Source organism: Oncorhynchus mykiss, chromosome 8 (genome assembly GCF_013265735.2).
Source record: "Oncorhynchus mykiss isolate Arlee chromosome 8, USDA_OmykA_1.1, whole genome shotgun sequence".
In the NCBI taxonomy this organism is placed as follows: Eukaryota; Metazoa; Chordata; class Actinopteri; order Salmoniformes; family Salmonidae; genus Oncorhynchus; species Oncorhynchus mykiss.
Window position 1 is genome coordinate 5,930,056 of NC_048572.1, and position 26,794 is coordinate 5,956,849.

The 26,794-nt window shown below is 43.4% G+C and overlaps 1 protein-coding gene across 1 annotated transcript in view; it reads right to left on the minus strand.

The window, feature by feature from the left end:
• Window positions 1–8,886: 8,886 nt before the first annotated feature.
• LOC110529295 (synapse differentiation-inducing gene protein 1-like) overlaps window positions 8,887–26,794 on the minus strand; it is a 105,985-nt gene continuing 88,077 nt past the window's right edge. The window contains exon 4 of the mRNA XM_021611414.2: window positions 8,887–13,514. Coding sequence (XP_021467089.1) covers window positions 13,356–13,514 — 159 coding nt within the window. The 3' untranslated portion in view covers window positions 8,887–13,355. The remainder of the gene's footprint in view (window positions 13,515–26,794) is intronic.

A 26,794-nucleotide genomic window follows, 5' to 3' on the forward strand; every position in this document is an offset into this window, starting at 1 on the left:
GTGTAGGATAACGTCTTTCTGAAAGGACTAGGTAAGCAGGGATGTAGGATAATGTCTCTCTGAAAGGTAAACAGGGATGTAGGATAATGTCTCTCAAAAGTAAACAGGGATGTAGGATAATGTCTCTCTGAAAGGACTAGGTAAACAGGGATGTGGGATAATGTCTCTCTGAAAGGACTAGGTAAGCAGGGATGTAGGATAATGTCTCTCTGAAAGGACTAGGTAAGCAGGGATGTAGGATAATGTCCCTCTGAAAGGACTAGGTAAGCAGGGATGTAGGATAATGTCTCTCTGAAAGGACTAGGTAAACAGGGATGTAGGATAATGTCTCTCTGAAAGGACTAGGTAAGCAGGGATGTAGGATAATTTCTCTCTGAAAGGTAAACAGGGATGTAGGATAATGTCTCTCAAAAGTAAACAGGGATGTAGGATAATGTCTCTCTGAAAGGACTAGGTAAACAGGGATGTAGGATAATGTCTCTCTGAAAGGACTAGGTAAACAGGGATGTAGGATAATGTCTCTCTGAAAGGACTAGGTAAGCAGGGATGTAGGATAACGTCTCTCTGAAAGGACTAGGTAAACAGGGGTGTAGGATAATGTCTCTCTGAAAGGACTAGGTAAACAGGGATGTAGGATAATGTCTCTCTGAAAGGACTAGGTAAACAGGGATGTAGGATAACGTCTCTCTGAAAGGACTAGGTAAACAGGGATGTAGGATAATGTCTCTCTGAAAGGACTAGGTAAACAGGGATGTAGGGTAACGTCTCGCTGAAAGGACTAGGTAAACAGGGATGTAGGATAATGTCTCTCTGAAAGGACTAGGTAAACAGGGATGTAGGATAATGTCTCTCTGAAAGGTAAACAGGGATGTGGGATAATGTCACTCTGAAAGGACTAGGTAAGCAGGATAATGTCTCTCTGAAAGGACTAGGTAAGCAGGGATGTAGGATAATGTCTCTCTGAAAGGTAAACAGGGATGTAGGATAATGTCTCTCTGAAAGGACTAGGTAAACAGGGATGTAGGATAATGTCTCTGAAAGGACTAGGTAAGCAGGGATGTAGGATAATGTCTCTCTGAAAGGTAAACAGGGATGTAGGATAATGTCTCTCTGAAAGGACTAGGTAAGCAGGATGTAGGATAACGTCTCTCTGAAAGGACTAGGTAAACAGGGATGTAGGATAATGTCTCTCTGAAAGGACTAGGTAAACAGGATGTAGCTTGTTTGTGTTTTCAGGCACCTGAGTCATTGTTTCTGGAAGGCCTGTTCTCAGCGATTCCACCCACTGGCAGAGCGAGGAGAGATAACAGCATCACACTCTCTCTCTCACACACACACACACCACTGCATACACACTGCTGTACACGCACAACACCCCATACACACAATGCTGTTCACACACACACACACCTCACACACTTTTGTACACACACAGGCATACACACACACCGCACACACTTTGTACACACAGGCACACACACACACACACACACACACACTTTTGTACACACACACACACACCACCCCATAGCAGAGTTTCCGTTTATTCCAGTGTATATACTCTTAAAGCATGTAATTTAAAACAACAGTGGACCAGTTATCAGTGTTAACCTACCGCTTACAATTTGAGCTGGAGGCAGTACGCATTTTCAAAACATACTTTATTGTTTGAAACCTGAACATTTTACTTTATATTATGAGGCATGTATTACCTTGCTTGAATATCAGACCACAGAAAAGTGAAGGCAATTATTTTAGAAAGATTTCATAGTGAGTTTCACATTCGGGAATGCATACAGAATATGTCGGCGTGTCAGTTATGATTTTCACATGTGGATTTTCATGGAACAGTTTCGTTTCAATAATAACATTTTTTTTGTTTCTCAAAATCATTGTCACATGGTTAATCATATATATATATATATATATATATATATATATATATATATATATATATATATATATATATATATTTATTATTCAAATATACAAGTTAAAATGAAACTAATGAGAAAGCACGACTAAATAGCCTAAATGAGCGCATTTAACTTTAGAAATGTCCAACGCAGTAATTCAAATTACTTCCATTATCAACAAAGTAAAAAAAGAAAATAGTCTACACTCAGTAAAATACGTAGGGCTAAAGACGAAAATACTCTGATGAAAATTCTAGTTATTTTCATCACATTCATCTCTCTACTCAGCCTGTCTTCCTCCCTTTCTATCTGTCTTGACTTGAGTTATTGCTACTGAAGCGCAACGCTATATCAAATCAATCAACTGGATCCGTGACCGAGCTGTTTTTAGCGAACTTGCAAACATCGTGTCAACTGGTTTTCCGCACCAGTCAACTCGGGATATTGCAACAGACATCTGTTCTTGCGCAAGGGGAAATAAATGTTCAGTTGAAGATGGAAGTTTACCTTAGCCAAATACATTTTAAACTCTGTTTTTCATAATTCCTGACATTTTAATCCTAGTAAAAATTCCCTGTTTTAGGTCAGTTAGGATCACCACTTTATTTTTAAGAATGTGAAATGTCAGAATAATAGTAGAGAATTATTTATTTCAGCTTTTATTTATTTCATCACATTCCCAGTGGGTCAGAAGTTTACATACACTCAATTAGTATTTGATAGCATTGCCTTTTAAAATGTTTAACCTGGGTCAAATGTTTCAGGTAGCCTTCCACAAACTTCCCACAATAAGTTGGGTGAATTTTGGCCCATTCCTCCTGACAGAGCTGGTGTAACTGAGTCAGGTTTGTAAGGCCTCCTTGCTCGCATGTGCTTTTTCAGTTCTGCCAACAGATTTTCTATAGGATTGAGGTCAGGGCTTTGTGATGGCCACTCCAATACCTTGACTTTGTGGTCCTTAAGCCATTTTGCCACAACTTTGGAAGTATGCTTGGGGTCATTGTCCGTTTGGAAGACACATTTGAGACCAAGCTTTAACTTCCTGACTGATATCTTGAGATGTTGCTTCAATATATCCACATCATTATCCTCCTTCATAATGCCATCTATTTTGTGAAGTACACCAGTCCCTCCTGCAGCAAAGCACCCCCACAACCTGATGCTGCCACCCCCGTGCTTCACGGTTGGGAAACATAATGATGGTCATTATGGCCAAACAGTTTTATTTTTGTTTCATCAGACCAGAGGACATTTCTCCAAAAAGTACAATATTTGTCCCCATGTGCAGTTGCAAACCGTAGTCTGGCTTTTTTATGGCGGTTTGGAGCAGTGGCTTCTTCCTTGCTGAGCGGCCTTTCAGGTTATGTTGATATAGGACTTGTTTTACTGTGGATATAGATACTTTTGTACCTGTTTCCTCCAGCTGATTTCTTTTGAGTTTCCCATGATGTCAAGCAAAGAGGCACTGAGTTTGAAGGTAGGCCTTGACATAATCCGCAGGTACACCTCCAATTGTCTCAAACTATGTCAATTAGCCTATGACATCATTTTCTGGAATTTTCCAAGCGGTTTAAAGGCACAGTCCACTTAGTGTACGTAAACTTCTGACCAGCTGGAATTGTGATACAGTGAATTATAAGTGATATCATCTGTCTGTAAACAATTGTTGGGAAAATTACTTGAGTCATTCACAAAGTAGATGTCCTAACCGACTTGCTAAAACTATAGTTTGTCAACAAGACATTTGTGGAGTGGTTGAAAAACGAGTTTTAATAATGACTCCAACGTAAGTGTATGCAAACTTCTTACTTTAACTGTATTTTTTTAGGACGTTTCCACTGAATACATGGGATCATCAGACGATGATATTTTGCTCTCCAGGTGATTATCGAGTGGGTAGATTGTTGGAACGATTTTTCAAATAGCCTAATAGTTCCTCACAGTAGGCCTATCATTCACAATGGATGTAAAAAAAAAAACATAAACAGACTTCCTTGATTTAATACATGAGGTGAAGAAAAAAATGACAAAGAAGCCAAGTGCATTACTGTTGGACCTGTTGACTGAGACACATAAGCACTAAGGTCCTAGGAGGTGTGGCCAATTTACCACGGCTAAGGGCTATTCTTATCCACGACCAATGCTGAGTGCCTGGACACAGCCCTTAGCCGTGGTATATTGGCCATATATCACAACCTCCCAAAGTGCCTTATTGCTATTATAAACTGGTTACCAACGTAATTAGAGCAGTAAAAATACATGTTTTGTCATACCTGTGGTATACGGTCTGATATACCATGGCTGTCAGCCAATCGGCTTTCAGGCTCTAACCTGTCACGACTTCCGCTGAAGTCGGCTCTCCTTGTTCGTTCGGCTCCTCTCCTTGTTCGTTCGGCGATCGACGTCACCGGCTTTCTAGCCATCGCCGCTCCATTTGTTTTGTCTTGTTTTCATACACACCTGGTTTGCATTTCCCCAATCAATCTACTTGTATTTAACCCTCTGTTTCCCATCATGTTTTGTGTGTAATTATTGTCATGTTATGTTGTGGTTGTTAAGCGCTTTACTTTATTGTTCGAAAGAAACAATCAAAGAGCAAACAATTTACATAAAACAATGAATGCCGCAAAAACAAATAGTCGGGAGACAGCTGAGTGGATTTTGGAGAGCTGAGCCGCATTCATTCTGTAGAGAGACACGCCTCGTTCTTTAATTAAATTATACTCAAGACATAATTCTTTCCTGTTCTATCGGTTGTCATATCAACTTGTTTTCGTTGTCCAGGACCGAAATGCATAATCGTCGTCAACGACAACCCATCCTAGTTGTTGCATCATTAGATTAAGTTTCCAACATAATTTTCTATCCCTGCCATATAAAAAATAGTATTGTGTTTACCCTTTTTTTCCCCTGCAAAATGCATTTTGGCAAATGTTTGAAAATCTTGTTTTATTGGCTGCTTCAATTACAGGAGTTGCATTTTTTTGTTAAAATGAATTACCATAATGTAAATGTGATTTCTGTCATTCTGTGCACCATGGGTGGATGCCCTAATGGGTTACACACCCAATGTGTATGTGACCGTAAAATGTCTCAAGCGGCCAGTAAATTAAAATCTTCCCTGTCACGTTTCCTAATGGAAAATTCTACCCCATACACACTGACGTAACAGCCAGGTCACCAATGATACAAGTCAATATTCAACGTTCATCCAGGTCTGAGGACGTCGGGAGATGACGTGGAAACTGGCCACTAGGGGGCAACAGTGAGCGCTGTTACTTTGAAGTAGGTTTCGGTTTTGCTAGGATGTTGTGGACTGGGATGGTGGATGGGCGTAAGCATCTGCCTCTGGTTGCAAGTTTCAAATCCAGTGGTAGAAAGTTGTTTTTCAGATGTTTGTTTTAAGCAGATCCCAAACCTTAACCCAAACCTTAACCCAAACCTTAACCCAAACCTTAACTCAAACCTTAACTCAAACCTTAACTCAAACCTTAACTCTAACCTTAACTCTAACCTTAACCTTAACCCAAACCTAAACTCAAACCCTAACCATGTGGTTTTAATGCCTAAACTTAACCTTAAACACTTCAACATTTGACGTCTTAGAAATGTGGATAAACGTCTAATTCTGACATGAGACTTTGAGAGCTAGTTGGATGTAAAATATACACACCACCCCATACACACAGCTGTTCACACACACACACACACACACACCACCCCATACACACACACATACCACCCCATAAACAATGCAATATACACACCACCCCACACACACCACCCCATACACACACACACACACACACACACACACACACACACACACACACACACACACACCACCCCATACACACAGCTGTACACACACACACACACACACACACACACTCACACTCACACACACACCACCCCATACACAATGCTATACACAATGCTATACAGACACACACACCACCCCATGCACACAGCTGTACACACACACACACACACACCACCCCTCACACACACACACACACACACTCACACTCACACACACACCACCCCATACACAATGCTATACACACACACCACCCCATACACAATGCTATACAGACACACACATCACCCCATGCACACAGCTGTGTACACACACACACACACACACACACACACACACACACCACCCCTCACACACACACCACCCCATACACACTGGCTCATACACAGCATAGTATACACACACACAAACACACAGAGACCTTCTAAAAATACCACACCATCCAAAACCGGTTTAGACACCTGCCACAGACAGACAGCGCAGAAAAGAGGATTGGCCAACCAACATGGTCTGGTGTTAGCTGCTTTCAGAGAGATGCCTGTGTGGTGTGTGTGTGTGTGTGTAAGCTCCTTTCATGTTGCAGATAATGACAACCACGCTCACGGAGGATACTTATGCACGCCATAATCCCCCCCCCCCCCCCCCCTTTAATCACTACAGTGGAAGCATTGGGAGAGTGGGTATGTGATTGTTCCCATGACAATACTGACTGCAGTGTGAAATCTCTTGTTTCTCTGCTATCTGTTATGTGGCGGAATGTCAGCATGGAGGGTTGTCTGACAGGAGTGGGTGGGTACTGAGGTACGCCTGTGACTTGTCGGTGGGTGGGTGGGTACGTCTGTGATTTGTCAGTGGGTGGGTGGGTACTGAGGTACGTCTGGACTTGTCGGTGGGTGGGTACTGAGGTACGTCTGTGACTTGTCAGTGGGTGGGTGGGTACTGAGGTAAGTCTCTGACTTGTCAGTGGGTGGGTGGGTACTGAGGTAAGTCTGTGACCTGTCAGTGGGTGTGTACTGAGGTACGTCTGTGACTTGTCAGTGGGTGGGTACTGAGGTAAGTCTGACTTGTCAGTGGGTGGGTGGGTACTGAGGTACGTCTGTGACTTGTCAGTGGGTGGGTGGGTACTGAGGTAAGTCTGTGACTTGTGGGTGGGTACTGTGGTAAGTCTGTGACCTGTCAGTGGGTGTGTACTGAGGTACGTCTGTGACTTGTCAGTGGGTGGGTGGGTACTAAGGTAAGTCTGACTTGTCAGTGGGTGGGTGGGTACTGAGGTACGTCTGTGACTTAACTAGGCAAGTCAGTTAAGATCACATTCTTATTTTCAATGACGGCCTACCAGGGAACAGTGGGTTAACTGGTCTAGGAACAGTGGGTTAACTGCCTTGTTCAGGGGAAGAACAACATATTTTTACCTTGTCAGCTCGGGGATTCAATCCAGCAACCTTTTGGTTCCTGGCCCAGTGGTCTGTGTCAATTTGTCAATAATAGCTGGTACACAAAATCTGATATTGAGGAAGTCTCAACGTTCTGCTCGCCTGAAGTAGAGTATCTCATGATAAGCTGTAGACCATAATATTTACCAAGAGAGTTTTCATATATATTTTTCATAGCCTTCTATTTGCCGTCACAAACTGATGCTGGCAGAAAAACCACACTCAACAAGCTGTACAAGGCCGTAAGCTAACCAGAAAATGCTCACCCAGAGGCAGCGCTCCTAGTGGCCGGGGACTTTAATGCAGGCAAACTTAAATCCATTTGAACTCATTTCTACCAGCATGTTAAATGTGCAAGCAGAGGATAAAAAAAACTCTAGACCACCTTTACTCCACAAACAGAGAAGCGTACAAAGCTCTCCCTCTCACTCCATTTGGCAAATCTGACAATAACTCTATCATCCTGATTCCTGCTTACAAGGAAAAACTAAAGCAGGAAGTATCAGTGACTCACGCAATACAGAAGCAGTCAGATGAGGCTAAGCTACAGGACTGTTTTGCTAGCACAGACTGGATTATGTTCCGGGATTCTTCCAATAGCATTGGGGAGTACACCACATCAGTCACTGGCTTCATCAATAAGTGAATCGATGACGTCCTCTCCATAGTGACTGACCGTACATACCCCGACCAGAAGCCATGGATTACAGGCAACATCCACACTGAGCTAAAGGTTAAAGCTGCCGCTTTCAAGGAGCGGGAATCTAACCCAGAAGCTTATAAGAAATCCCGCCACGCCCTCCGACGAACCCTTAAACAGTCGAAGAGTCTATACAGAACTAAGATTGAATCATACTACACCGGCTCCGACGCTCGTCGGATGTGGCAGGGCTTGCAAACTATTACGGACTACAAAGGGAAGCACAGCTGAGAGCTGACCAGTGACTCGATCCTACCAGACGAGCTAAAATACGCAACACTGAAGCATGCAATGAGAGCATCAGCTGTTCCGTGTGACTGTGTGATCACTCTCTCCGTAGCTGATGTGAGTAAGACCTTTAAACAGGTCAACATTCACAAGGCCGCAGGGACAGACAGATTACCAGGATGTGTACTACGAGCATGTGCTGACCAACTGGCAAGTGACTTCACTGACATTTTCAACCTGTCCCTGTCTGAGTCTGTAATACCAACATTTTTCAAGCAGACCACCATATTCCCTGTATTTGACAGCTTAACAGCCAGTTTCTACCCCCCCCCCCCCCCCCAAGCCAGAAGACTCCTGAACAGCTAATCAAATGGCCACCCAGACTATTTGCATTGAACCCCTCTCCCCTCCCCGCTCACCCCCATTTTTACGCTGCTGCTAATTATCTATGCATAATCACTTTACTCACATGAATACATTACCTTGATTACCTCGACTAACCTGTGCCCACGCACATTGACTCTGTACCGGTACTCCCTGTATAAAGCCTTTTTACTGTTATTTATTGTTGCTCTTTTTAATTAATTAATTTTATCTTTTGTTCTTTTTATTTTTTACTTCTGTTTATTTTTAGTAAATACTTTAAACACTTATTTTTCTTAAAACTGCAATGTTGATTAAAGGCTTGTCAATCAGCATTTCTCTGTAAGGTTGTTGTATTCGGCGCATGTGACAAATAACATGTGGTTTGATTTGCCAAACGACTGAGAAAGAAAAACAATTTTTTTCAAGTTTTAAGAAAAGAAAATCATCTCCTTTTTTGTTTTTATTTGAAATGACATCCCGGAATATTTACATGTTGTCATCTCACAAGACGCACAGTAGGTGGGGCATCCCAACCTTAATGTAAATCCAACATAAAATGCATGTCATTTTTAAATCTTTTTTTATTATTTATTTTTTATTTTTAATATCACAATACTCAAGAGATAACATGACCACCCTGGTATTGAAGAATGCTCAGAAACATCCTGTTAAAACCTCTTAGTTACGTACACGGAAATGTTCAGCCTAATCAGTTTAAGCGTTGTTACATCGATGGAGATCATCAGCCAATAAGGTTTAGAGTGGGGGAGAAACAACAGCATCAACATTAATGGTAAACCGTATTTGACATAATTGGACAATACCTGGTTCACTAAAGAGCCACATAAAACACGTCATACAAAACACAAATCATTTATCATCAGATGTATCAGCAGTGAAGAGTTTTCCTCAAAAAAATAAAATAAACAAACAATAATATGGTGTCCATATTAGGACATCTTCAGTCTCATGTGGAGTTGAATGTCCTAATATGGACACTGTAAAAAAACAAACAAAACTACCTATACCATCTCTCAGTAGTAGAACACAGAATGGGCATCAACACTGTCACATGACCCGAGTGGCTGGATGAGTGAGGTCAAATGACCTGACCTCGATCTCATTGCAGGAAGTCGTCCTCCAATTTCCCATCCACCCGGTCAGAGGCAGCGCCAAGTATCCCCTGCAAATGACGGTGTTGGGCATCATAACATCATCTTTTATAATGTGATCTTAACGGATTCCACAGACCAGAGACAGATCTATCATAGATCCCTTCATAGATTCCACAGACCAGAGACAGATCTATCATAGATCCCTTCATAGATTCCACAGACCAGAGACAGATCTATCATAGATCCCTTCATAGATTCCACAGACCAGAGACAGATCTATCATAGATCCCTTCATAGATTCCACAGACAGATCTATCATAGATTCCACAGACCAGAGACAGATCTATCATAGATCCCTTCATAGATTCCACAGACCAGAGACAGATCTATCATAGATCCCTTCATAGATTCCACAGACCAGAGACAGATCTATCATAGATCCCTTCATAGATTCCACAGACCAGAGACAGATCTATCATAGATCCCTTCATAGATTCCACAGACAGATCTATCATAGATTCCACAGACCAGAGACAGATCTATCATAGATCCCTTTCCTGCAGTCAAATGACCTAGTGGCCTCATGGATGGAATGTTATGAATATTTATCATAAATTAGTAAATAATTAACGTTATTTAAAGAAACCTCGACGAAAATACGTTTTTTCCACATCGAACAGTTTTGCAAAATTTCAGTCTTCTGGGATGTGTATTGTATGAAGTGTATTATTGAGATGCAAACTCAAAATGTAATACATTTCAACTCTATATATCTGACATGGTTCAGGCGTCATCTTTTTTTAAGACCATGACCATGTGTGTGAGGTGTTTTACTTTAGTTTCAAAGTAGATTTGTTTAAAGACAAACCAAGAAACACTCTGTGTGACCCTGATTTTAGCCACACTGCAGTAAAAATCAATGGCACTGCAACAGTTGGGGCCAAACAGTTGCCATGGGAACGCACTGTAAAAGGGGTGGGGGAGGTTGAAAGGTCAAAGGTCATGTAATTGTAGGAGCAACTAGGTGTAAAATAGTGAGTTCAGTTCATTTAGGTAGTGAATGAGGCGAGTGTTAACGGCTCAGAACAACAAAAGTTTCCAGGAAATCAATTAAAACATGGTGGGCTGTTACCAGAGGATGTGTGTGTGTGTGTGCATGGCCTCAGTGTCTAGTCTAATGAAGAAGAAGTCCCTCTGTGTGTCTATTGATAATGGTCAGACGTAATTAGCCTGTTGGCGAGACAATGTCCATAGCAGTTGGAAAAGACCTTTTCAGACAACCTATCTGCCGACTGCAGACAGAAGTGGATTCGCATGTCTGCGGGTCACAATGTAGACATGTAAATACAACTGGAGACAACAATGTTATTGTTGACACTGGAGCACTACCGTAGCTAGCAAAATAGTGATTGCTAACTAACGGTAAACAATTTTAGTTTGACTGAGAGGGGGAAACGATTCACTTACAGTATTTACCGTTAATTAGCCAGCTCAAATCTCCAATGCTAGCAAGCGCGACGGTGTCTCCGAAACGTCAAGCTGTCTCCACAATGTTGACTTTTGAACGTTATATGATGTCTCCACTTTCCGAGCGTATAGCCTTCTGGCTACTGCTGCTGAGATCTAATGGGAGCCATTATAGCAAAACACTTCCCAGCCTTTTTCCCTCAGGAGCCAAATCCACACGGTTCAGTCTTTATTAGTGATGCTGAAATAGTTTTTTTTCCCTTTTTAATATCTCCTATGGCATATGGGAGGGAGGAGGCTGTATTTTTTTTTACAGTGTTGAGATTCAATGCTTCACTGTTCGCACTCTGCCTGGGTCCTGGAAAGGCATTTATTGAATACCTGTACTTTACTGTATCACAACCACTGAGTTAGAACTCAGAGACCAGAGAGTTGAGTTTACACTGGTCCCAGAGACCAGAGAGTTGAGTTTACACTGGTCCCAGAGACCAGAGAGTTGAGTTTACACTGGTCCCAGAGACCAGAGAGTTGAGTTTACACTGGTCCCAGAGACCAGAGAGTTGAGTTTACACTGGTCCCAGAGACCAGAGAGTTGAGTTTACACTGGTCCCAGAGACCAGAGAGTTGAGTTTACACTGGTCCCAGAGACCAGAGAGTTGAGTTTACACTGGTCCCAGAGACCAGAGAGTTGAGTTTACACTGGTCCCAGAGACCAGAGAGTTGAGTTTACACTGGTCCCAGAGACCAGAGAGTTGAGTTTACACTGGTCCCAGAGACCAGAGAGTTGAGTTTACACTGGTCCCAGAGACCAGAGAGTTGAGTTTACACTGGTCCCAGAGACCAGAGAGTTGAGTTTACACTGGTCCCAGAGACCAGAGAGTTGAGTTTATGATGCAGATGATAGATTAGTAGACATTAGTACTAGAGGATGATTTATCCTGTCCTCATTGAACTGGCGTACTGATATTGATGTAGCTTTAAGGAGGAAAAGTTAACTTCAGAACTATGCACAATAGGTATCTCTCCCTAGTAACCCCCCCAGTTCACCTGCAGAGAGCAAGGAAGTTCGCTTTTTGTTCCACTTGAATTCATATCATTTAATTCATGCCATCGCAGCTGGTTCAGCTAAGGAATACACAAAACAAATCCGTCTTTGATGAGATCTGTCAATGTTTGGATGCTGCTTTTTCCTTGTTGTCATTATCCTTTTTTCTTCAATGAAAAGACAAACTGCAATTAAACACTTCTGAGTTTGTTGACAATAGTCTCCTTATTGAAGATGAAAACACGCCATTGGCCAGACAGAAACGTTACAGTTCTGAAATGCAGAAAGCATTAGGGGTCTGTTATATGACACCACCATCACTATGTCTCCCTCTCTCTGTCTGTCTCTGTCTCTCTCTCTCTCTGTCTGTCTCTCTCTGTCTGTCTCTGTCTCTCTCTCTCTGTCTGTCTCTGTCTCTCTCTCTCTCTCCATGTTGACAGAGAACCACCCAGCAGTAGGCCTTAGAACCAGGCCCATTGAAGAAGCATTTGATGGTAAATTAACAGAGACAGTCAGTTAGTAGCAGGGGATCCAGATAGTCAAAATGTTCAATCCTGGTTCAGATGGCATACAGATAGAGAATTCAAGGACGTTTTTATAGTCCTCTCAGTGAGACCTCCAGACACTGCGGTCCCTTGAAGTTCCTCCGTCTGCTAAAGTCTCCGTAATTGCAAACCGTGTTTTTTTTGCTGTCTGATCCCTCACCCACCCATCTCGTTTTCTGTAATGGTCTATAGAATGTTGAAGTAACAAAGCTAAGTTTAAACACCCTACAGGGGGGAGGGGGAACAGAACATGACAGCACAACTCAAACTGTGTTCCTCTTTACCTCACTTCAGATAACTTTTCCCAGAGAAAACAGTGTCTGTGTTCTCTCTGTCCTAGTTTCCCCTGCTCTTCTCCTCCTCCTCCTCCTCATCTCCCCTTCATGCCTAGCTCCTCTTTGTTCCTTCATCTAATCTTTGCTGCCTGTAGGGAGGCTGAAGGGAGGAGGATAGAGAGATGAAGGGATGAGGGGGAAAGAGAGAGGAACGGATTCCATGTCAGCAGTGCTGTTATGTTACGGGAGGAGGGCAGTTCAAACCATTCCCTGGTATTAGCAGTGTCCACTGAGAAGGGGTGGTTCCTCACTTCTCTCCTGTTGTTCACCTGGTAGTCTGAGAGAAGGCTGGACAGAGAGAGGGATGGTGGAAGAAAAAATAATGATGCCCCCTTCACCTTTCCCTGGCAGTAGCAGTGTCCATTACCGGTTCCCCCCGGCGCTGCTATATGTGACCTGGCTTGGAGAGGTAGGCGATGAGGGCCACCACCACCCCCACGTAGACGCCTGTCCCAATGGTGATGGAGAGGGCCGCCAGGAACAAAGCCCTTCGGGATGCGATGCTCGCCAGCGGGAAGTCCCCCTTCGCCACCGCCTTGCTGGTCTGGTGGAAGGGAAGAGATAAGAAATAAAGGAAGGAAGGAAAGCGGGGGAGGTTGAGCGGGAGGAAGGGAGGCAGGGAAGGTATAAGAGAGAGAGAGAGAGAGAGAGAAACGACAGAGGGAGGGAAGGAAGGAAGGAAAGCGGGGGAGGTTGAGCGGGAGGAAGGAAGGCAGGGAAGGAAGGAATGAGAGAGAGAGAGAGAGAGAGAAACAACGGAGGGAGGGAGGGAGGGAGGGAAGGAAGGAAAGCGGGGGAGGTTGAGCGGGAGGAAGGAAGGCAGGGAAGGAATGAGAGAGAGAGAGAGAGAGAAACAACGGAGGGAGGGAAGGAAGGAAGGAAGGCAGTTAGGCAGGAAGGAAGGCAGGAAGGAAGGCAGGCAGGAAGGAAGGAAGGCAGGCAGGAAGGAAGGAAGGAAGGAAGGAAGGAAGGAAGGAAGGAAGGAAGGAAGGAAGGAAGGCAGGCAGGCAGGCAGGCAGGCAGGCAGGCAGGCAGGCAGGCAGGAAGGAAGGAAGGCAGGAAAGAAGGAAGGCAGGAAGGAAGACTGATGTGACATCATTGCTAATATGGCTAAAATGTGATATCTAGGTAGCTAACCAACAACTGTAACTATGTATTTGAGAGACAAGTGTTTATGTTTTTTTTATATAAACATTGGAGACTGAATACAGTTTACATGTTATCAACAACCTAAGCCAACCTAGTCTATTTTGCCCCATAGTTGTGCATGCATTGATTTTGTCGCTAAACAACCAAACCGTCTTTTGTAACCTACTAAATAGATGTATTGCCGTATGTGATCCCGTAGGCAGCACGGTTTATAAGGCACATTTTAACAGGTCGAACAGACAATTGATCTTTGACATTAATAAGCATGTTATATTTTATTATTGGCCCAGAAAATGTTTCAGAACACGCGAGCTGTCCAGCGTATAGGTCAGGGGGGGAAAGTTTAACGCAAAACATTGTTGAATTCCAACGTTCTGCTGATGGTTCAATTTGCATTTTTTTTTTTTGCCTTAGTTTTCTCTTTCAGAAACTGTCACGGTCTTTTACAGCATAAATTACTGCAAAAAGATTCAAATATTTTTGCAAACATTCGATTGTCATTGCTCTTTCTTTCAGAAACTACCGTGGCTTAATTCCAATAGTACCAAATTATACCACGCTATTGTGACCATAAAAGAGGAATGGAGGGTGTTTTCAAGGCAGAGTTATGACGCTCGTTCACGCTCAGTTTTACACAGTTTTACCACGGGTCTGACTAATAACGAGGAAACATGGGTATGTGTGGCGTGCAACAAGTTTATAAATCTCTATATTTATACCGACATAATATTTTCAGAAATACGCACACGCCAGACATTGATAATGAAATGAACAGAATGGTTACAAAATGAGGCCCGATAAAGCCTGTCAGATAAATACACTCTTTGGTACAATTAAAGAGGAATTGTTAACCATGAGGTGACAGTGGGTTTAACCATGAGGTAACAGTGGGTTTAACAGTGGGTTTAACCATGAGGTGACAGTGGGTTTAACCATGAGGTGACAGTGGGTTTAACCATGAGGTGACAGTGGGTTTAACCATGAGGTGACAGTGGGTTTAACCATGAGGTGACAGTGGGTTTAACCATGAGGTAACGGTGGGTTTAACCATGAGGTGACAGTGGGTTTAACCATGAGGTGACAGTGGGTTTAACCATGAGGTGACAGTGGGTTTAACCATGAGGTAACGGTGGGTTTAACCATGAGGTGACAGTGGGTTTAACCATGAGGTAACAGTGGGTTTAACAGTGGGTTTAACCATGAGGTAACAGTGGGTTTAACCATGAGGTGACAGTGGGTTTAAACATGAGGTGACAGTGGGTTTAACCATGAGGTGACAGTGGGTTTAACAGTGGGTTTAACCATGAGGTAACAGTGGGTTTAACAGTGGGTTTAACCATGAGGTGACAGTGGGTTTAACTATGAGGTGACAGTGGGTTTAACAGTGGGTTTAACCATGAGGTGACAGTGAGTTTAACCATGAGGTGACAGTGGGTTTAACCATGAGGTGACAGTGGGTTTAACCATGAGGTGACAGTGGGTTTAACCATGAGGTGACAGTGGGTTTAACCATGAGGTGACAGTGGGTTTAACCATGAGGTGACAGTGGGTTTAACCATGAGGTGACAGTGGGTTTAACCATGAGGTGACAGTGGGTTTAACCATGAGGTGACAGTGGGTTTAACCATGAGGTGACAGTGGGTTTAACCATGAGGTGACAGTGGGTTTAAACATGAGGTGACAGTGGGTTTAACCATGAGGTGACAGTGGGTTTAACAGTGGGTTTAACCATAAGGTAACAGTGGGTTTAACAGTGGGTTTAACCATGAGGTGACAGTGGGTTTAACCATGAGGTGACAGTGGGTTTAACTATGAGGTGACAGTGGGTTTAACAGTGGGTTTAACCATGAGGTGACAGTGGGTTTAACCATGAGGTGACAGTGGGTTTAACCATGAGGTGACAGTGGGTTTAACCATGAGGTGACAGTGGGTTTAACCATGAGGTAACAGTGGGTTTAACCATGAGGTGACAGTGGGTTTAACCATGAGGTAACAGTGGGTTTAACCATGAGGTGACAGTGGGTTTAACCATGAGGTAACAGTGGGTTTAACAGTGGGTTTAACCATGAGGTGACAGTGGGTTTAACCATGAGGTGACAGTGGGTTTAACCATGAGGTGACAGTGGGTTTAACCATGAGGTGACAGTGGGTTTAACCATGAGGTGACAGTGGGTTTAACCATGAGGTGACAGTGGGTTTAACCATGAGGTGACAGTGGGTTTAACCATGAGGTGACAGTGGGTTTAATCATGAGGTCACGTTGGGTTTAACCATGAGGTAACAGTGGGTCACGGTGGGTTTAACCATGAGGTAACAGTGGGTCACGGTGGGTTTAACCATGAGGTAACAGTGGGTTTAACCATGAGGTGACAGTGGGTTTAACCATGAGGTGACAGTGGGTTTAACCATGAGTTAACAGTGGGTTTAACAGTGGGTTTAACCATGAGGTGACAGTGGGTTTAACCATGAGGTAACAGTGGGTTTAACCATGAGGTGACAGTGGGTTTAACCATGAGGTGACAGTGGGTTTAACCATGAGTTAACAGTGGGTTTAACAGTGGGTTTAACCATGAGGTGACAGTGGGTTTAAACATGAGGTGACAGTGGGTTTAACCATGAGGTGACAGTGGGTTTAACAGTGGGTTTAACCATGAGGTAACAGTGGGTTTAACAGTGGGTTTAACCATGAGGTGACAGTGGGTTTAACCATGAGGTGACAGTGGGTTTAACTATGAGGTGACAGTGGGTTTAACAGTGGGTTTAACCATGAGGTGACAGTGGGTTTAACCATGAGGTGACAGTGGGTTTAACCATGAGGTGACAGTGGGTTTAACCATGAGGTAACAGTGGGTTTAACCATGAGGTGACAGTGGGTTTAACAGTGGGTTTAACCATGAGGTGACAGTGGGTTTAACCATGAGGTGACAGTGGGTTTAACCATGAGGTGACAGTGGGTTTAACCATGAGGTAACAGTGGGTTTAACCATGAGGTGACAGTGGGTTTAACAGTGGGTTTAACCATGAGGTGACAGTGGGTTTAACCATGAGGTAACAGTGGGTTTAACCGTGAGGTAACAGTGGGTTTAACAGTGGTTTAACCATGAGGTGACAGTGGGTTTAACCATGAGGTGACAGTGGATTTAACCATGAGGTGACAGTGGGTTTAACCATGAGGTGACAGTGGGTTTAACCATGAGGTAACAGTGGGTTTAACAGTGGGTTAACCATGAGGTGACAGTGGGTTTAACCATGAGGTGACAGTGGGTTTAACCATGAGGTGACAGTGGGTTTAACCATGAGGTAACAGTGGGTTTAACCATGAGGTAACAGTGGGTTTAACCATGAGGTGACAGTGGGTTTAACCATGAGGTAACAGTGGGTTTAACAGTGGTTTAACCATGAGGTGACAGTGGGTTTAACCATGAGGTAACAGTGGGTTTAACCATGAGGTGACAGTGGGTTTAACCATGAGGTAACAGTGGGTTTAACAGTGGTTTAACCATGAGGTGACAGTGGGTTTAACCATGAGGTAACAGTGGGTTTAACCATGAGGTGACAGTGGGTTTAACCATGAGGTGACAGTGGGTTTAACCATGAGGTGACAGTGGGTTTAACCATGAGGTAACAGTGGGTTTAACCATGAGGTGACAGTGGGTTTAACCATGAGGTGACAGTGGGTTTAACCATGAGGTGACAGTGGGTTTAACCATGAGGTGACAGTGGGTTTAACCATGAGGTGACAGTGGGTTTAACCATGAGGTGACAGTGGGTTTAACCATGAGGTGACAGTGGGTTTAACAGTGGGTTTAACCATGAGGTAACAGTGGGTTTAACCATGAGGTAACGGTGGGTCACGGTGGGTTTAACCATGAGGTAACAGTGGGTCACGGTGGTTTTAACCATGAGGTAACAGTGGGTCACGGTGGGTTTAACCATGAGGTAACGGTGGGTTTAACCATGAGGTAACGGTGGGTCACAGTGGGTTTAACCATGAGGTAACAGTGGGTGACGGTGGGTTTAACCATGAGGTAACAGTGGGTCGCGGTGGGTTTAACCATGAGGTAACAGTGGGTTTAACCATGAGGTAACGGTGGGTCACAGTGGGTTTAACCATGAGGTAATGGTGGGTCACGGTGGGTTTAACCATGAGGTAACGGTGGGTTTAACCATGAGGTAACAGTGGGTTTAACATTGGGTTTAACCATGAGGTGACAGTGGGTTTAACCATGAGGTGACAGTGGGTTTAACCATGAGGTGACAGTGGGTTTAACCATGAAGTGACAGTGGGTTTAACCATGAGGTGACAGTGGGTCACGGTGGGTTTAACCATGAGGTAACAGTGGGCTTAACCATGAGGTGACAGTGGGTCACGGTGGGTTTAACTATGAGGTAACAGTGGGTCACGGTGGGTTTAACCATGAGGTAACGGTGGGTCACGGTGGGTTTAACCATGAGGTAAGAGTGGGTCACGGTGGGTTTAACCATGAGGTAACGGTGGGTCACGGTGGGTTTAACCATGAGGTAACGGTGGGTCACGGTGGGTTTAACCATGAGGTAACGGTGGGTCACGGTGGGTTTAACCATGAGGTAACGGTGGGTCACGGTGGGTTTAACCATGAGGTAACGGTGGGTCACGGTCGGTTTAACCATGAGGTAACGGTGGGTCACGGTCGGTTTAACCATGAGGTAACGGTGGGTCACGGTCGGTTTAACCATGAGGTAACGGTGGGTCACGGTCGGTTTAACCATGAGGTAACGGTGGGTCACGGTCGGTTTAACCATGAGGTAACGGTGGGTCACGGTCCAGCTACGAGGCTAAATGTTGTATTTCCTTAAGTATAATTTGTGTATTTCCCAAAAAATACACATATTGTCAGATACTGAGTCATAAAAACGCTGAGGTCTTAAAACCTTGTCCTGTCAATCTCATGCACTGTAGCTACATTGCTGTTAAAGCCAAGAACTACAATAAGAATGACTTATTTATTTTTTTATTTTTTTTGTGTGCAAAGATATTCTGTCAATCTCCTTTCGCATGGTAATGTAGAGTAGACATATTGTGCCCCCCCAAAAAGGTTTCCTGTTAATGATCAGCATCGCAGCTAGCAGCTCTGTTTTCTGTCTAATGGTTCACAAAGCCGGCTCTGGCCTGGACTCGGCTGCTTCAGAAAAACACAGAGGGAGACGACTGCAGTGAAACAGGCGTCTGCTGCATAACAAACACACAGATGGAGCCTTTTCAACATATTAACAAATTATTTTTTTCCCCCCACCCCCATTTATTATTATTTTTGTTTCATTTATGCAGACAAGTTTTCAGGAGACAGCACTTAAAAAAATACAAAATAAAGCAGCCTTGCTATACAGCAAAGCAACAGCCGGGAACCGAATCAAACAAACAGAAAAATATATTCAAGACAACCATTAGTTTCCATGCCAACAAAGTGAGTATTGAAACAATGGCACCATTACTGTGGCCTTATGGGAAATTAGCTTCGGAAACCATGTCTTAATAAAGAGGAGAAAAATACAGTTGTTCATATTGTGACCCTGCTTTTAGGGTCTTATGGGGAGGGAACGAGTCAAACACTTCAGACCCTGTTATTTCGTCTATTTAATAAAGCCATCTATTAAACAGCCTGTAATTGATTAATCAATCCGTAGCTTGGCTTCAGATGAATAATAATGTCATAGCGTAGGGCTGGTCTCCCTGTGGACAGATTTACAGGGCTGAGTGTCAGCCTTAGAGGGAATGGAGTGAATGGACGGAGTGTGTGTGTGTGTGTGTGTGTTTGTACATTATGTATTAGAGTGCGTGTGTTTGTATATCTGTGTCCTTGTGTGTGACTAGTGAATATGAGTGTCTCTGTGAGTAACGCTGCAATTTTTCTCCATTGTCCTTGAATCGCTTTGAGATGTAAATGGTTGAAGCCTTACAGCTTTATCTCTACAACCTTGACTGAATTATTGAAATGTGGCGTTACAGTCAGAGACAGACAGAGAGACAGACAGAGAGACAGACAGAGAGACAGAGAGAGACCGAGAGACAGAGAGACAGAGAGAGAGACAGAGAGAGACAGACAGAGAGACAGAGCGAGATAGCATCTGGGTGCTTACTGACTTGGACAGTGGTGGAAACATTTTAAAATCCCTCCCTCCCACCCTTATCTCCCTCCCTTATCTCCCTCCCTCATTCCGTACAAACACTTGCTCTTACAAAACACCCACAACAACATAATCTGTCCTAATCTTATGAAGTCACAAAAATCCATTAACTGTAATTTGATAGATTATTATGACTCGTGGGATTATTTAGACCTTGCTTTTATTATGATTCAGAGTTTATTAGCGAGAAACTCTTTAGGTATCTTATTTGCATTTTCAAAACATAAATGACTGCCTCTAAACTTGGCAGCACAGATGGTTAATTCAGAGGCTGTGTATTATAAAGCTGAAAGCAGCATTTGTCACTATCTATCCAAACAAAGCACAAGCGCCTATTAGGGTTAATTATTGAAGGTAATTTACTTCCCTATCTAAAGCTCAGAGCTGCTTCTCTCTCCCCGGATACTCATGCTATTCACTGTGTTATCAGCCTCAATATTTGTGGAGAGTGGTGACTCATAACGACCCACAGCGACTCATAACGACGCATAACGACTCATAATGACCCACAGCGTCTCATAACGACCCATAACGACCCACAGCGACTCATAACGACCCATAACGACCCACAATGAATCACAACGACCCATAACGACTCATAACGACCCACAGCGACTCACAACAACCCAGAAACAACTCATAATGACCCACAACGACTCATAACAACTCATAGTGTAAAATAACAACTCATAGTGTAAAATAACAACTCATAGTGTAAAATAACAACTCATAGTGTAAAATAACAACTCATAGTGTAAAATAACAAATCATAGTATAAAATAGCAACTTTAAAGTTTGTGAGGTTAAGGAAGAAAATAGTAGATTATTAGACAAGATGTAGCTGGCTGGGCTTCAGGCTGAGGGGGGGAAACATTGGCATAGATGGGATTTTCTCTCTCATTGAGCAGACTACTACTACTGCTACATCATTACAGAAATATACTATAGATTCTAACCCTTAGACTGGACTCCTGAGAGAGAGTTACTAAATTCAAGTTTGTGTCTTAATACTGTTTCTCTGTGTGTTAGAGATGTCCACTTCTACTACCAGACACACTCTGGCCCTTCCTGGGAGGCCCAGCTCTCTGTCACAGCTCTCTGTCTTGTAGTTCTTTAACATTCATCCTCCAGTCCTCTGACAGTCTTGTAGTTCTATAAGATCAAGCCTCCAGTCCTCTGACAGTCTTGTAGTTCTTTAACATCAATCCTCCAGTCCTCTGACAGTCTTGTAGTTCTTTAACATCAACCCTCCAGTCCTCTGAGTCTTGTAGTTCTTTAACATCAACCCTCCAGTCCTCTGAGTCTTGTAGTTCTTTAACATCAACCCTCCAGTCTTCTGACAGTCTTGTAGTTCTTTAACATCAACCCTCCAGTCCTCTGAGTCTTGTAGTTCTTTAACATCAACCCTCCAGTCTTCTGACAGTCTTGTAGTTCTATAACATCAACCCTCCAGTCCTCTGACAGTCTTGTAGTTCTTTAACATCAACCCTCCAGTCCTCTGAGTCTTGTAGTTCTTTAACATTCATCCTCCAGTCCTCTGACAGTCTTGTAGTTCTTTAACATCAACCCTCCAGTCCTCTGACAGTCTTGTAGTTCTATAACATCAAGCCTCCAGTCCTCTGACAGCCTTGTAGTTCTATAACATCATTCCTCCAGTCCTCTGACAGTCTTGTAGTTCTTTAACATTCATCCTCTGGTGCTATGGCCCTTTAAAATTCATCCTCCAGCGCTGTGGCTGTTACTGTAATTGATGTTAATTGTTTTCCAAACCCTCTGGATCCTTATTCCTCCCAACTGCCTGCTGGGAAATCACATTGAGTCCATTAATCAATGTATTTCATCCTCTATATCTCCAGGGTTGTTGTATAGTGGCCTCTATATCTATACGCACATACACATACTGTCACACCCTGACCATAGAGAGCCCTTGTTTCTCTATGGTGCATTAGGTCAGGGCGTGACTAGGGGGTATTCTAGTTTATAATTTCTATGTTGTGTTCAAGTTTATATTTACTATGTTGGTGTTTTGTATGATTCCCAATTAGAGGGAGCTGGTAATTGTTATTAAATATGTGGAACTCAACATCCGCTGCGCATTGGTCCCGTTCTTACGACAGCCGTGACACACACAAACTCCTAGGAAATGTTTTTTAATTGACACCAGCTGTCTCCAATCAATCAACCCATGTCTGGTTGTGTGTGTGTTTGGTGTAGGGGATCACCTTAAACCTGTCACATGCATCCCAGTTGAAACAGTTTGAACATATTTTATGATAAAATACCTAAGAAAATTCAAAATAAAAGTAACAAATAATTCATGGGCAGTAGTAAAATTACAACAGCGAGGATATAGACAGGGGGTACCGGTAGAGAGTCAATGTGCGGGGGCACCGGTTAGTCGAAGTAATTGAGGTAATATGTACATGTAGAGTTATTAAAGTGACTATGCATAGATGACAACAACAGAGACTAGCAGCGGTGTAAAAAGGGGGGCAATACAAATAGTCTGGGTAGCCATTTGATTAGCTGTTTAGGAGTCTTATGGCTTGGGGGTAGAAGCTGGTAAGAAGCCTCTTGGACCTAGACTTGGCACTCCAGTACCGCTTGCAGTGTGGTAGCAGAGAGACCAGTCTATGACTAGGGTGGCTGGAGTCTTTGACAATTTCTAGGGCCTTCCTCTGACACCGCCTGGTATAGAGGTCCTGGATGGCAGGAAGCTTGGCCCCAGGGATGTACTGGTCCGTACGCACTACCCTCATGAGTGTTTTGCGGTCGGAGACTGACCATTTGCCAGAGGAGGGGACTGAGGGAAGGAGGAGGGGAGGAGGAGGGGACTGAACACGCACCCCTGAGGGGCTCCAGTGTTGAGGATCAGCGTGGCGGATGTGTTGTTACCTACCCTTACCACCTGGGGGCGGCCCTCACGAAGTCCAAGATCCATTTGCAGAGGGAGGTGTTTAGTCCCAGGATCCTTAGCTTAGTGTTGAGCTTTGAGAGGACTATGGTGTTGAACGCTGATCTGTAGTCAACGATCAACGTCATTCTCACATAGGTGTTCCTTTTGTCCAGGTGTGAAAGGTCAGTATGGAGTGCAGTAGAGATTGCATCAGCTGTGGATTTGTTGGGGAGATATGCAAATTGGAGTGGGTCTAGGGTTTCTGGGATAATGTTGTTGATGTTGTTGATGTGAACCAGCCTTTCAAAGCACTTCATGGCTACACACGTGAGTGCTGCAAGTCGGTAGTCATTCAGGTTATCTTATTGTTCCTGGGCACAGGGACTATGGTGGTCTGCTTGAAACATGTTGGTACCACAGACTCAGTCAGTGAGAGGTTGAAAAATGTCAGTGAGGACACTTGCCAGTTGGTTAGCACATGCTCTTAGTACACGTCCTGGTAATCTGCCCTGTGGAATTATGAATGTTGACATGTTTAAAGTTCTTACATCAGCTAAGGAGAGCGTGATCACACAGTCGTCCGGAACAGCTGACCCTCTCATGCATGTTTCAGTGTTCCTTGCCTCGAAGCGAGCATATACAGTTGAAGTTGGAAGTTTACATACACCTTAGCCAAATAGATCTAAACTCAGTTTTTCACAATTCCTGACATTTAATCCAAGTTAAAATTCCCTGTCTTAGGTCAGTTAGGATCACCATTTTATTTAAGAATGTGAAATGTCAGAATAATAGTTGAGAAAATGATTTATTTCAGCTTGTATTTCTTTCATCACTTTCCCAGTGGGTCAGAAGTTTACATACACTCAATTAGTATATGATTAGTATTTGATACCATTGCCTTTAAATTGTTTAACTTGGGTCAAATGTTTCGGGTAGCCTTCCACAAGCTTTACAAAATAATTTGGGTGAATTTTGGCCCATTCCTCCTGACAGAGCTGGTGCAACTGAGTCAGGTTTGTAGGCTTCCTTGCTCGCGCACACTTTTTTTTAAAGTTCTGTCCACAAGTTTTCTACAGGATTGAGGTCAGGTTTTTTTTGATTGCCACTCCAATAAATTGACATTGTTGTCCTTAAGCCATTTTGACACAACTTTGGAAGTACGTTTGGGGTCATTGTCCATCTGGAAGACCCATTTGCGACAAACTTTAACTTCCTGACTGATGTCTTGAGATGTTGCTTCAACATATCCACATAATTTTCCCTCCTCATGATGCCATTTATTTTGTGAAGTGCACATGTCCCTTCTGCAGCAAAGCACCCCCACAACATGATGCTGCCACCCCCATGCTTCACAGTTGGGATGGTGTTCTTCGGCTTGCAAGCCTCCCCCTTTTTCCTCCAAACATAACAATGGTCATTATGGCCAAACAGTTCTATTTTTGTTTCATCAGACGAGAGGACATTTCTCCAAAAAGTACGATCTTTGTCCTCATGTGCAGTTGCAAACCGTAGTCTGGCTTTTTTATGGCGGTTTTGGAGCAGTGGCTTTTTCCTTGTTGAGCGGCCTTTCAGGATATGTCGATATAGGACTCATTTTACTGTGGATATAGATACTTTTGTACCTGTTTCCTGCAGCATCTTCACAAGGTCCTTTGCTGTTGTTCTGGGATTAATTTGCACTTTTCGCACCAAAGTACATTCGTCTCTAGAGACAGAACGCGTCTCCTTCCTGAGCAGTATGACGCTGCATGGTCCCATGGTGTTTATACTTGTGTACTATTGTTTGTACAGATGAACGTGGTACCTTCAGGCATTTGGACATTTCTCTCAGCGATAAACAGCTGTCTCTGATTGGGAACCATATCAGGCCAAAATAGAACAAAAAACAAAAACCCTAGAAGAACAAAACTAACCCTAGATGAACGAAACTAACCCTAGATGAACAAAACTTACCCTAGATGAACAAAACTAGAATACCCACTCTAGTCACACCCTGACCTAACCAAAATATAAAGAAAAAACAGAGGTATCTAAGGTCAGGGCGTGACACTGTAAACAATTGGAGCAGTGGCTTTTTCCTTGTTGAGCGGCCTTTCAGGATATGTCGATATAGGACTCATTTTACTGTGGATATAGATACTTTTGTTCCTGTTTCCTCCAGCATCTTCACAAGGTCCTTTGCTGTTGTTCTGGGATTGATATGCACTTTTCGCACCAAAGTGCATTCATCTCTAGGAGACAGAACGCGTCTCCTTCATGAATGGTATGATGGCTGCATGGTCCCATGGTGTTTATACTTGTGTACTATTGTTTGTACAGATGATTGTGGTACCTTCAGGAGTTTGGAAATTTCTCCCAAGGATGAACCAGACTTGTGGAGGTCTACAAATGTATTTTCTGAGGTCTTGGATAGGTCTTTAGATTTTTCCCATGATGTCAAGCAAAGAGACACTGAGTTTGAAGGTAAGCCTTGAAATACATCCACAGGTTCACCTCCAATTGACTCAAATGTTGTCAATTAGCCTAAAGCTTCTAAGTCCACAGTCAACTTAGTGTATGTAAACTTCTGACCCACTGGAATTGTGATACAGTGAATTATAAGTGAAATAATCTGTCTGTAAACAATTGTTGGAAAAATTACTTGTGTCATGCACAAAGTAGATGTCCTAACCGACTCGCCAAAACTATAGTTTGTTAACAAGAAGTTTGTGGAGAGGTTGAAAAACAAGTTTGAATGACTCCAACATAAGTGTATGTAATCTTCCGACTTCAAGTGTAAGTAATTTAGCTCGTCCTGTATGCTCGTGTCACTGGGCAGCTCTCGGCTGTGCTTCCCTTTGTAGTCTGTAATAGTTTGCAAGCCCTGCCACATCCGACGAGCATCAGAGCCGGTGTAGTATGATTCAATCTTAGCCCTGTATTGATGCTTTGCCTGTTTGATGGTTCATCGCAGGGAAAAGCTGGATTTCTAATAAGCTTCCGGGTTAGAGTCCCGCTGCTTGAAAGCTCAGTGTGAATGTTGCCTGTAATCCATGGCTTCTGGTTGGGGTATGTACGTACAGTCACTGGGGGGACGACGTCCTCAATGCACTTATTGATGAAGCCAGTGACTGATGTGTGGTACTCCTCAATGCCATCAGAGGAATTCCCGGAACATGTTCCAGTCTGTGACAGCAAAATAGTCCTGTAGTTTAGCATCAGCTTCATCTAACCACTTTTTTATTGATCGAGTCACTGGTGCTTCCTTATTTAGTTTTTGCTTGTAAGCAGTAATCAGGAGGATAGAATTATGGTCAGATTTGGCAAATGGAGGGTGAGGGAGAGCTTTGTACATGTCTCTGTGTGTGGAGTAAAGGTGGCCTAGGGGTTTTCCCCCTCTAGTTGCACATTTAACATGCTGGTAGAAATGAGGTGAAACAGATTTAAGTTTCCCTGCATTAAAGTCCCCGGCCACTAGGAGTGCCGCCTCTGGATGAGCGTTTTCCTATTTAGTTATGGCCGAATCAGCTCAATGAGTGTGGTTTTAGTGCCAACATTGGTTTGTGGTGGTAAATAGACAGTTACAAAGAATATAGATGAAAACTCTGTTTTGAAATAGTGTGGTCTACAGCTTA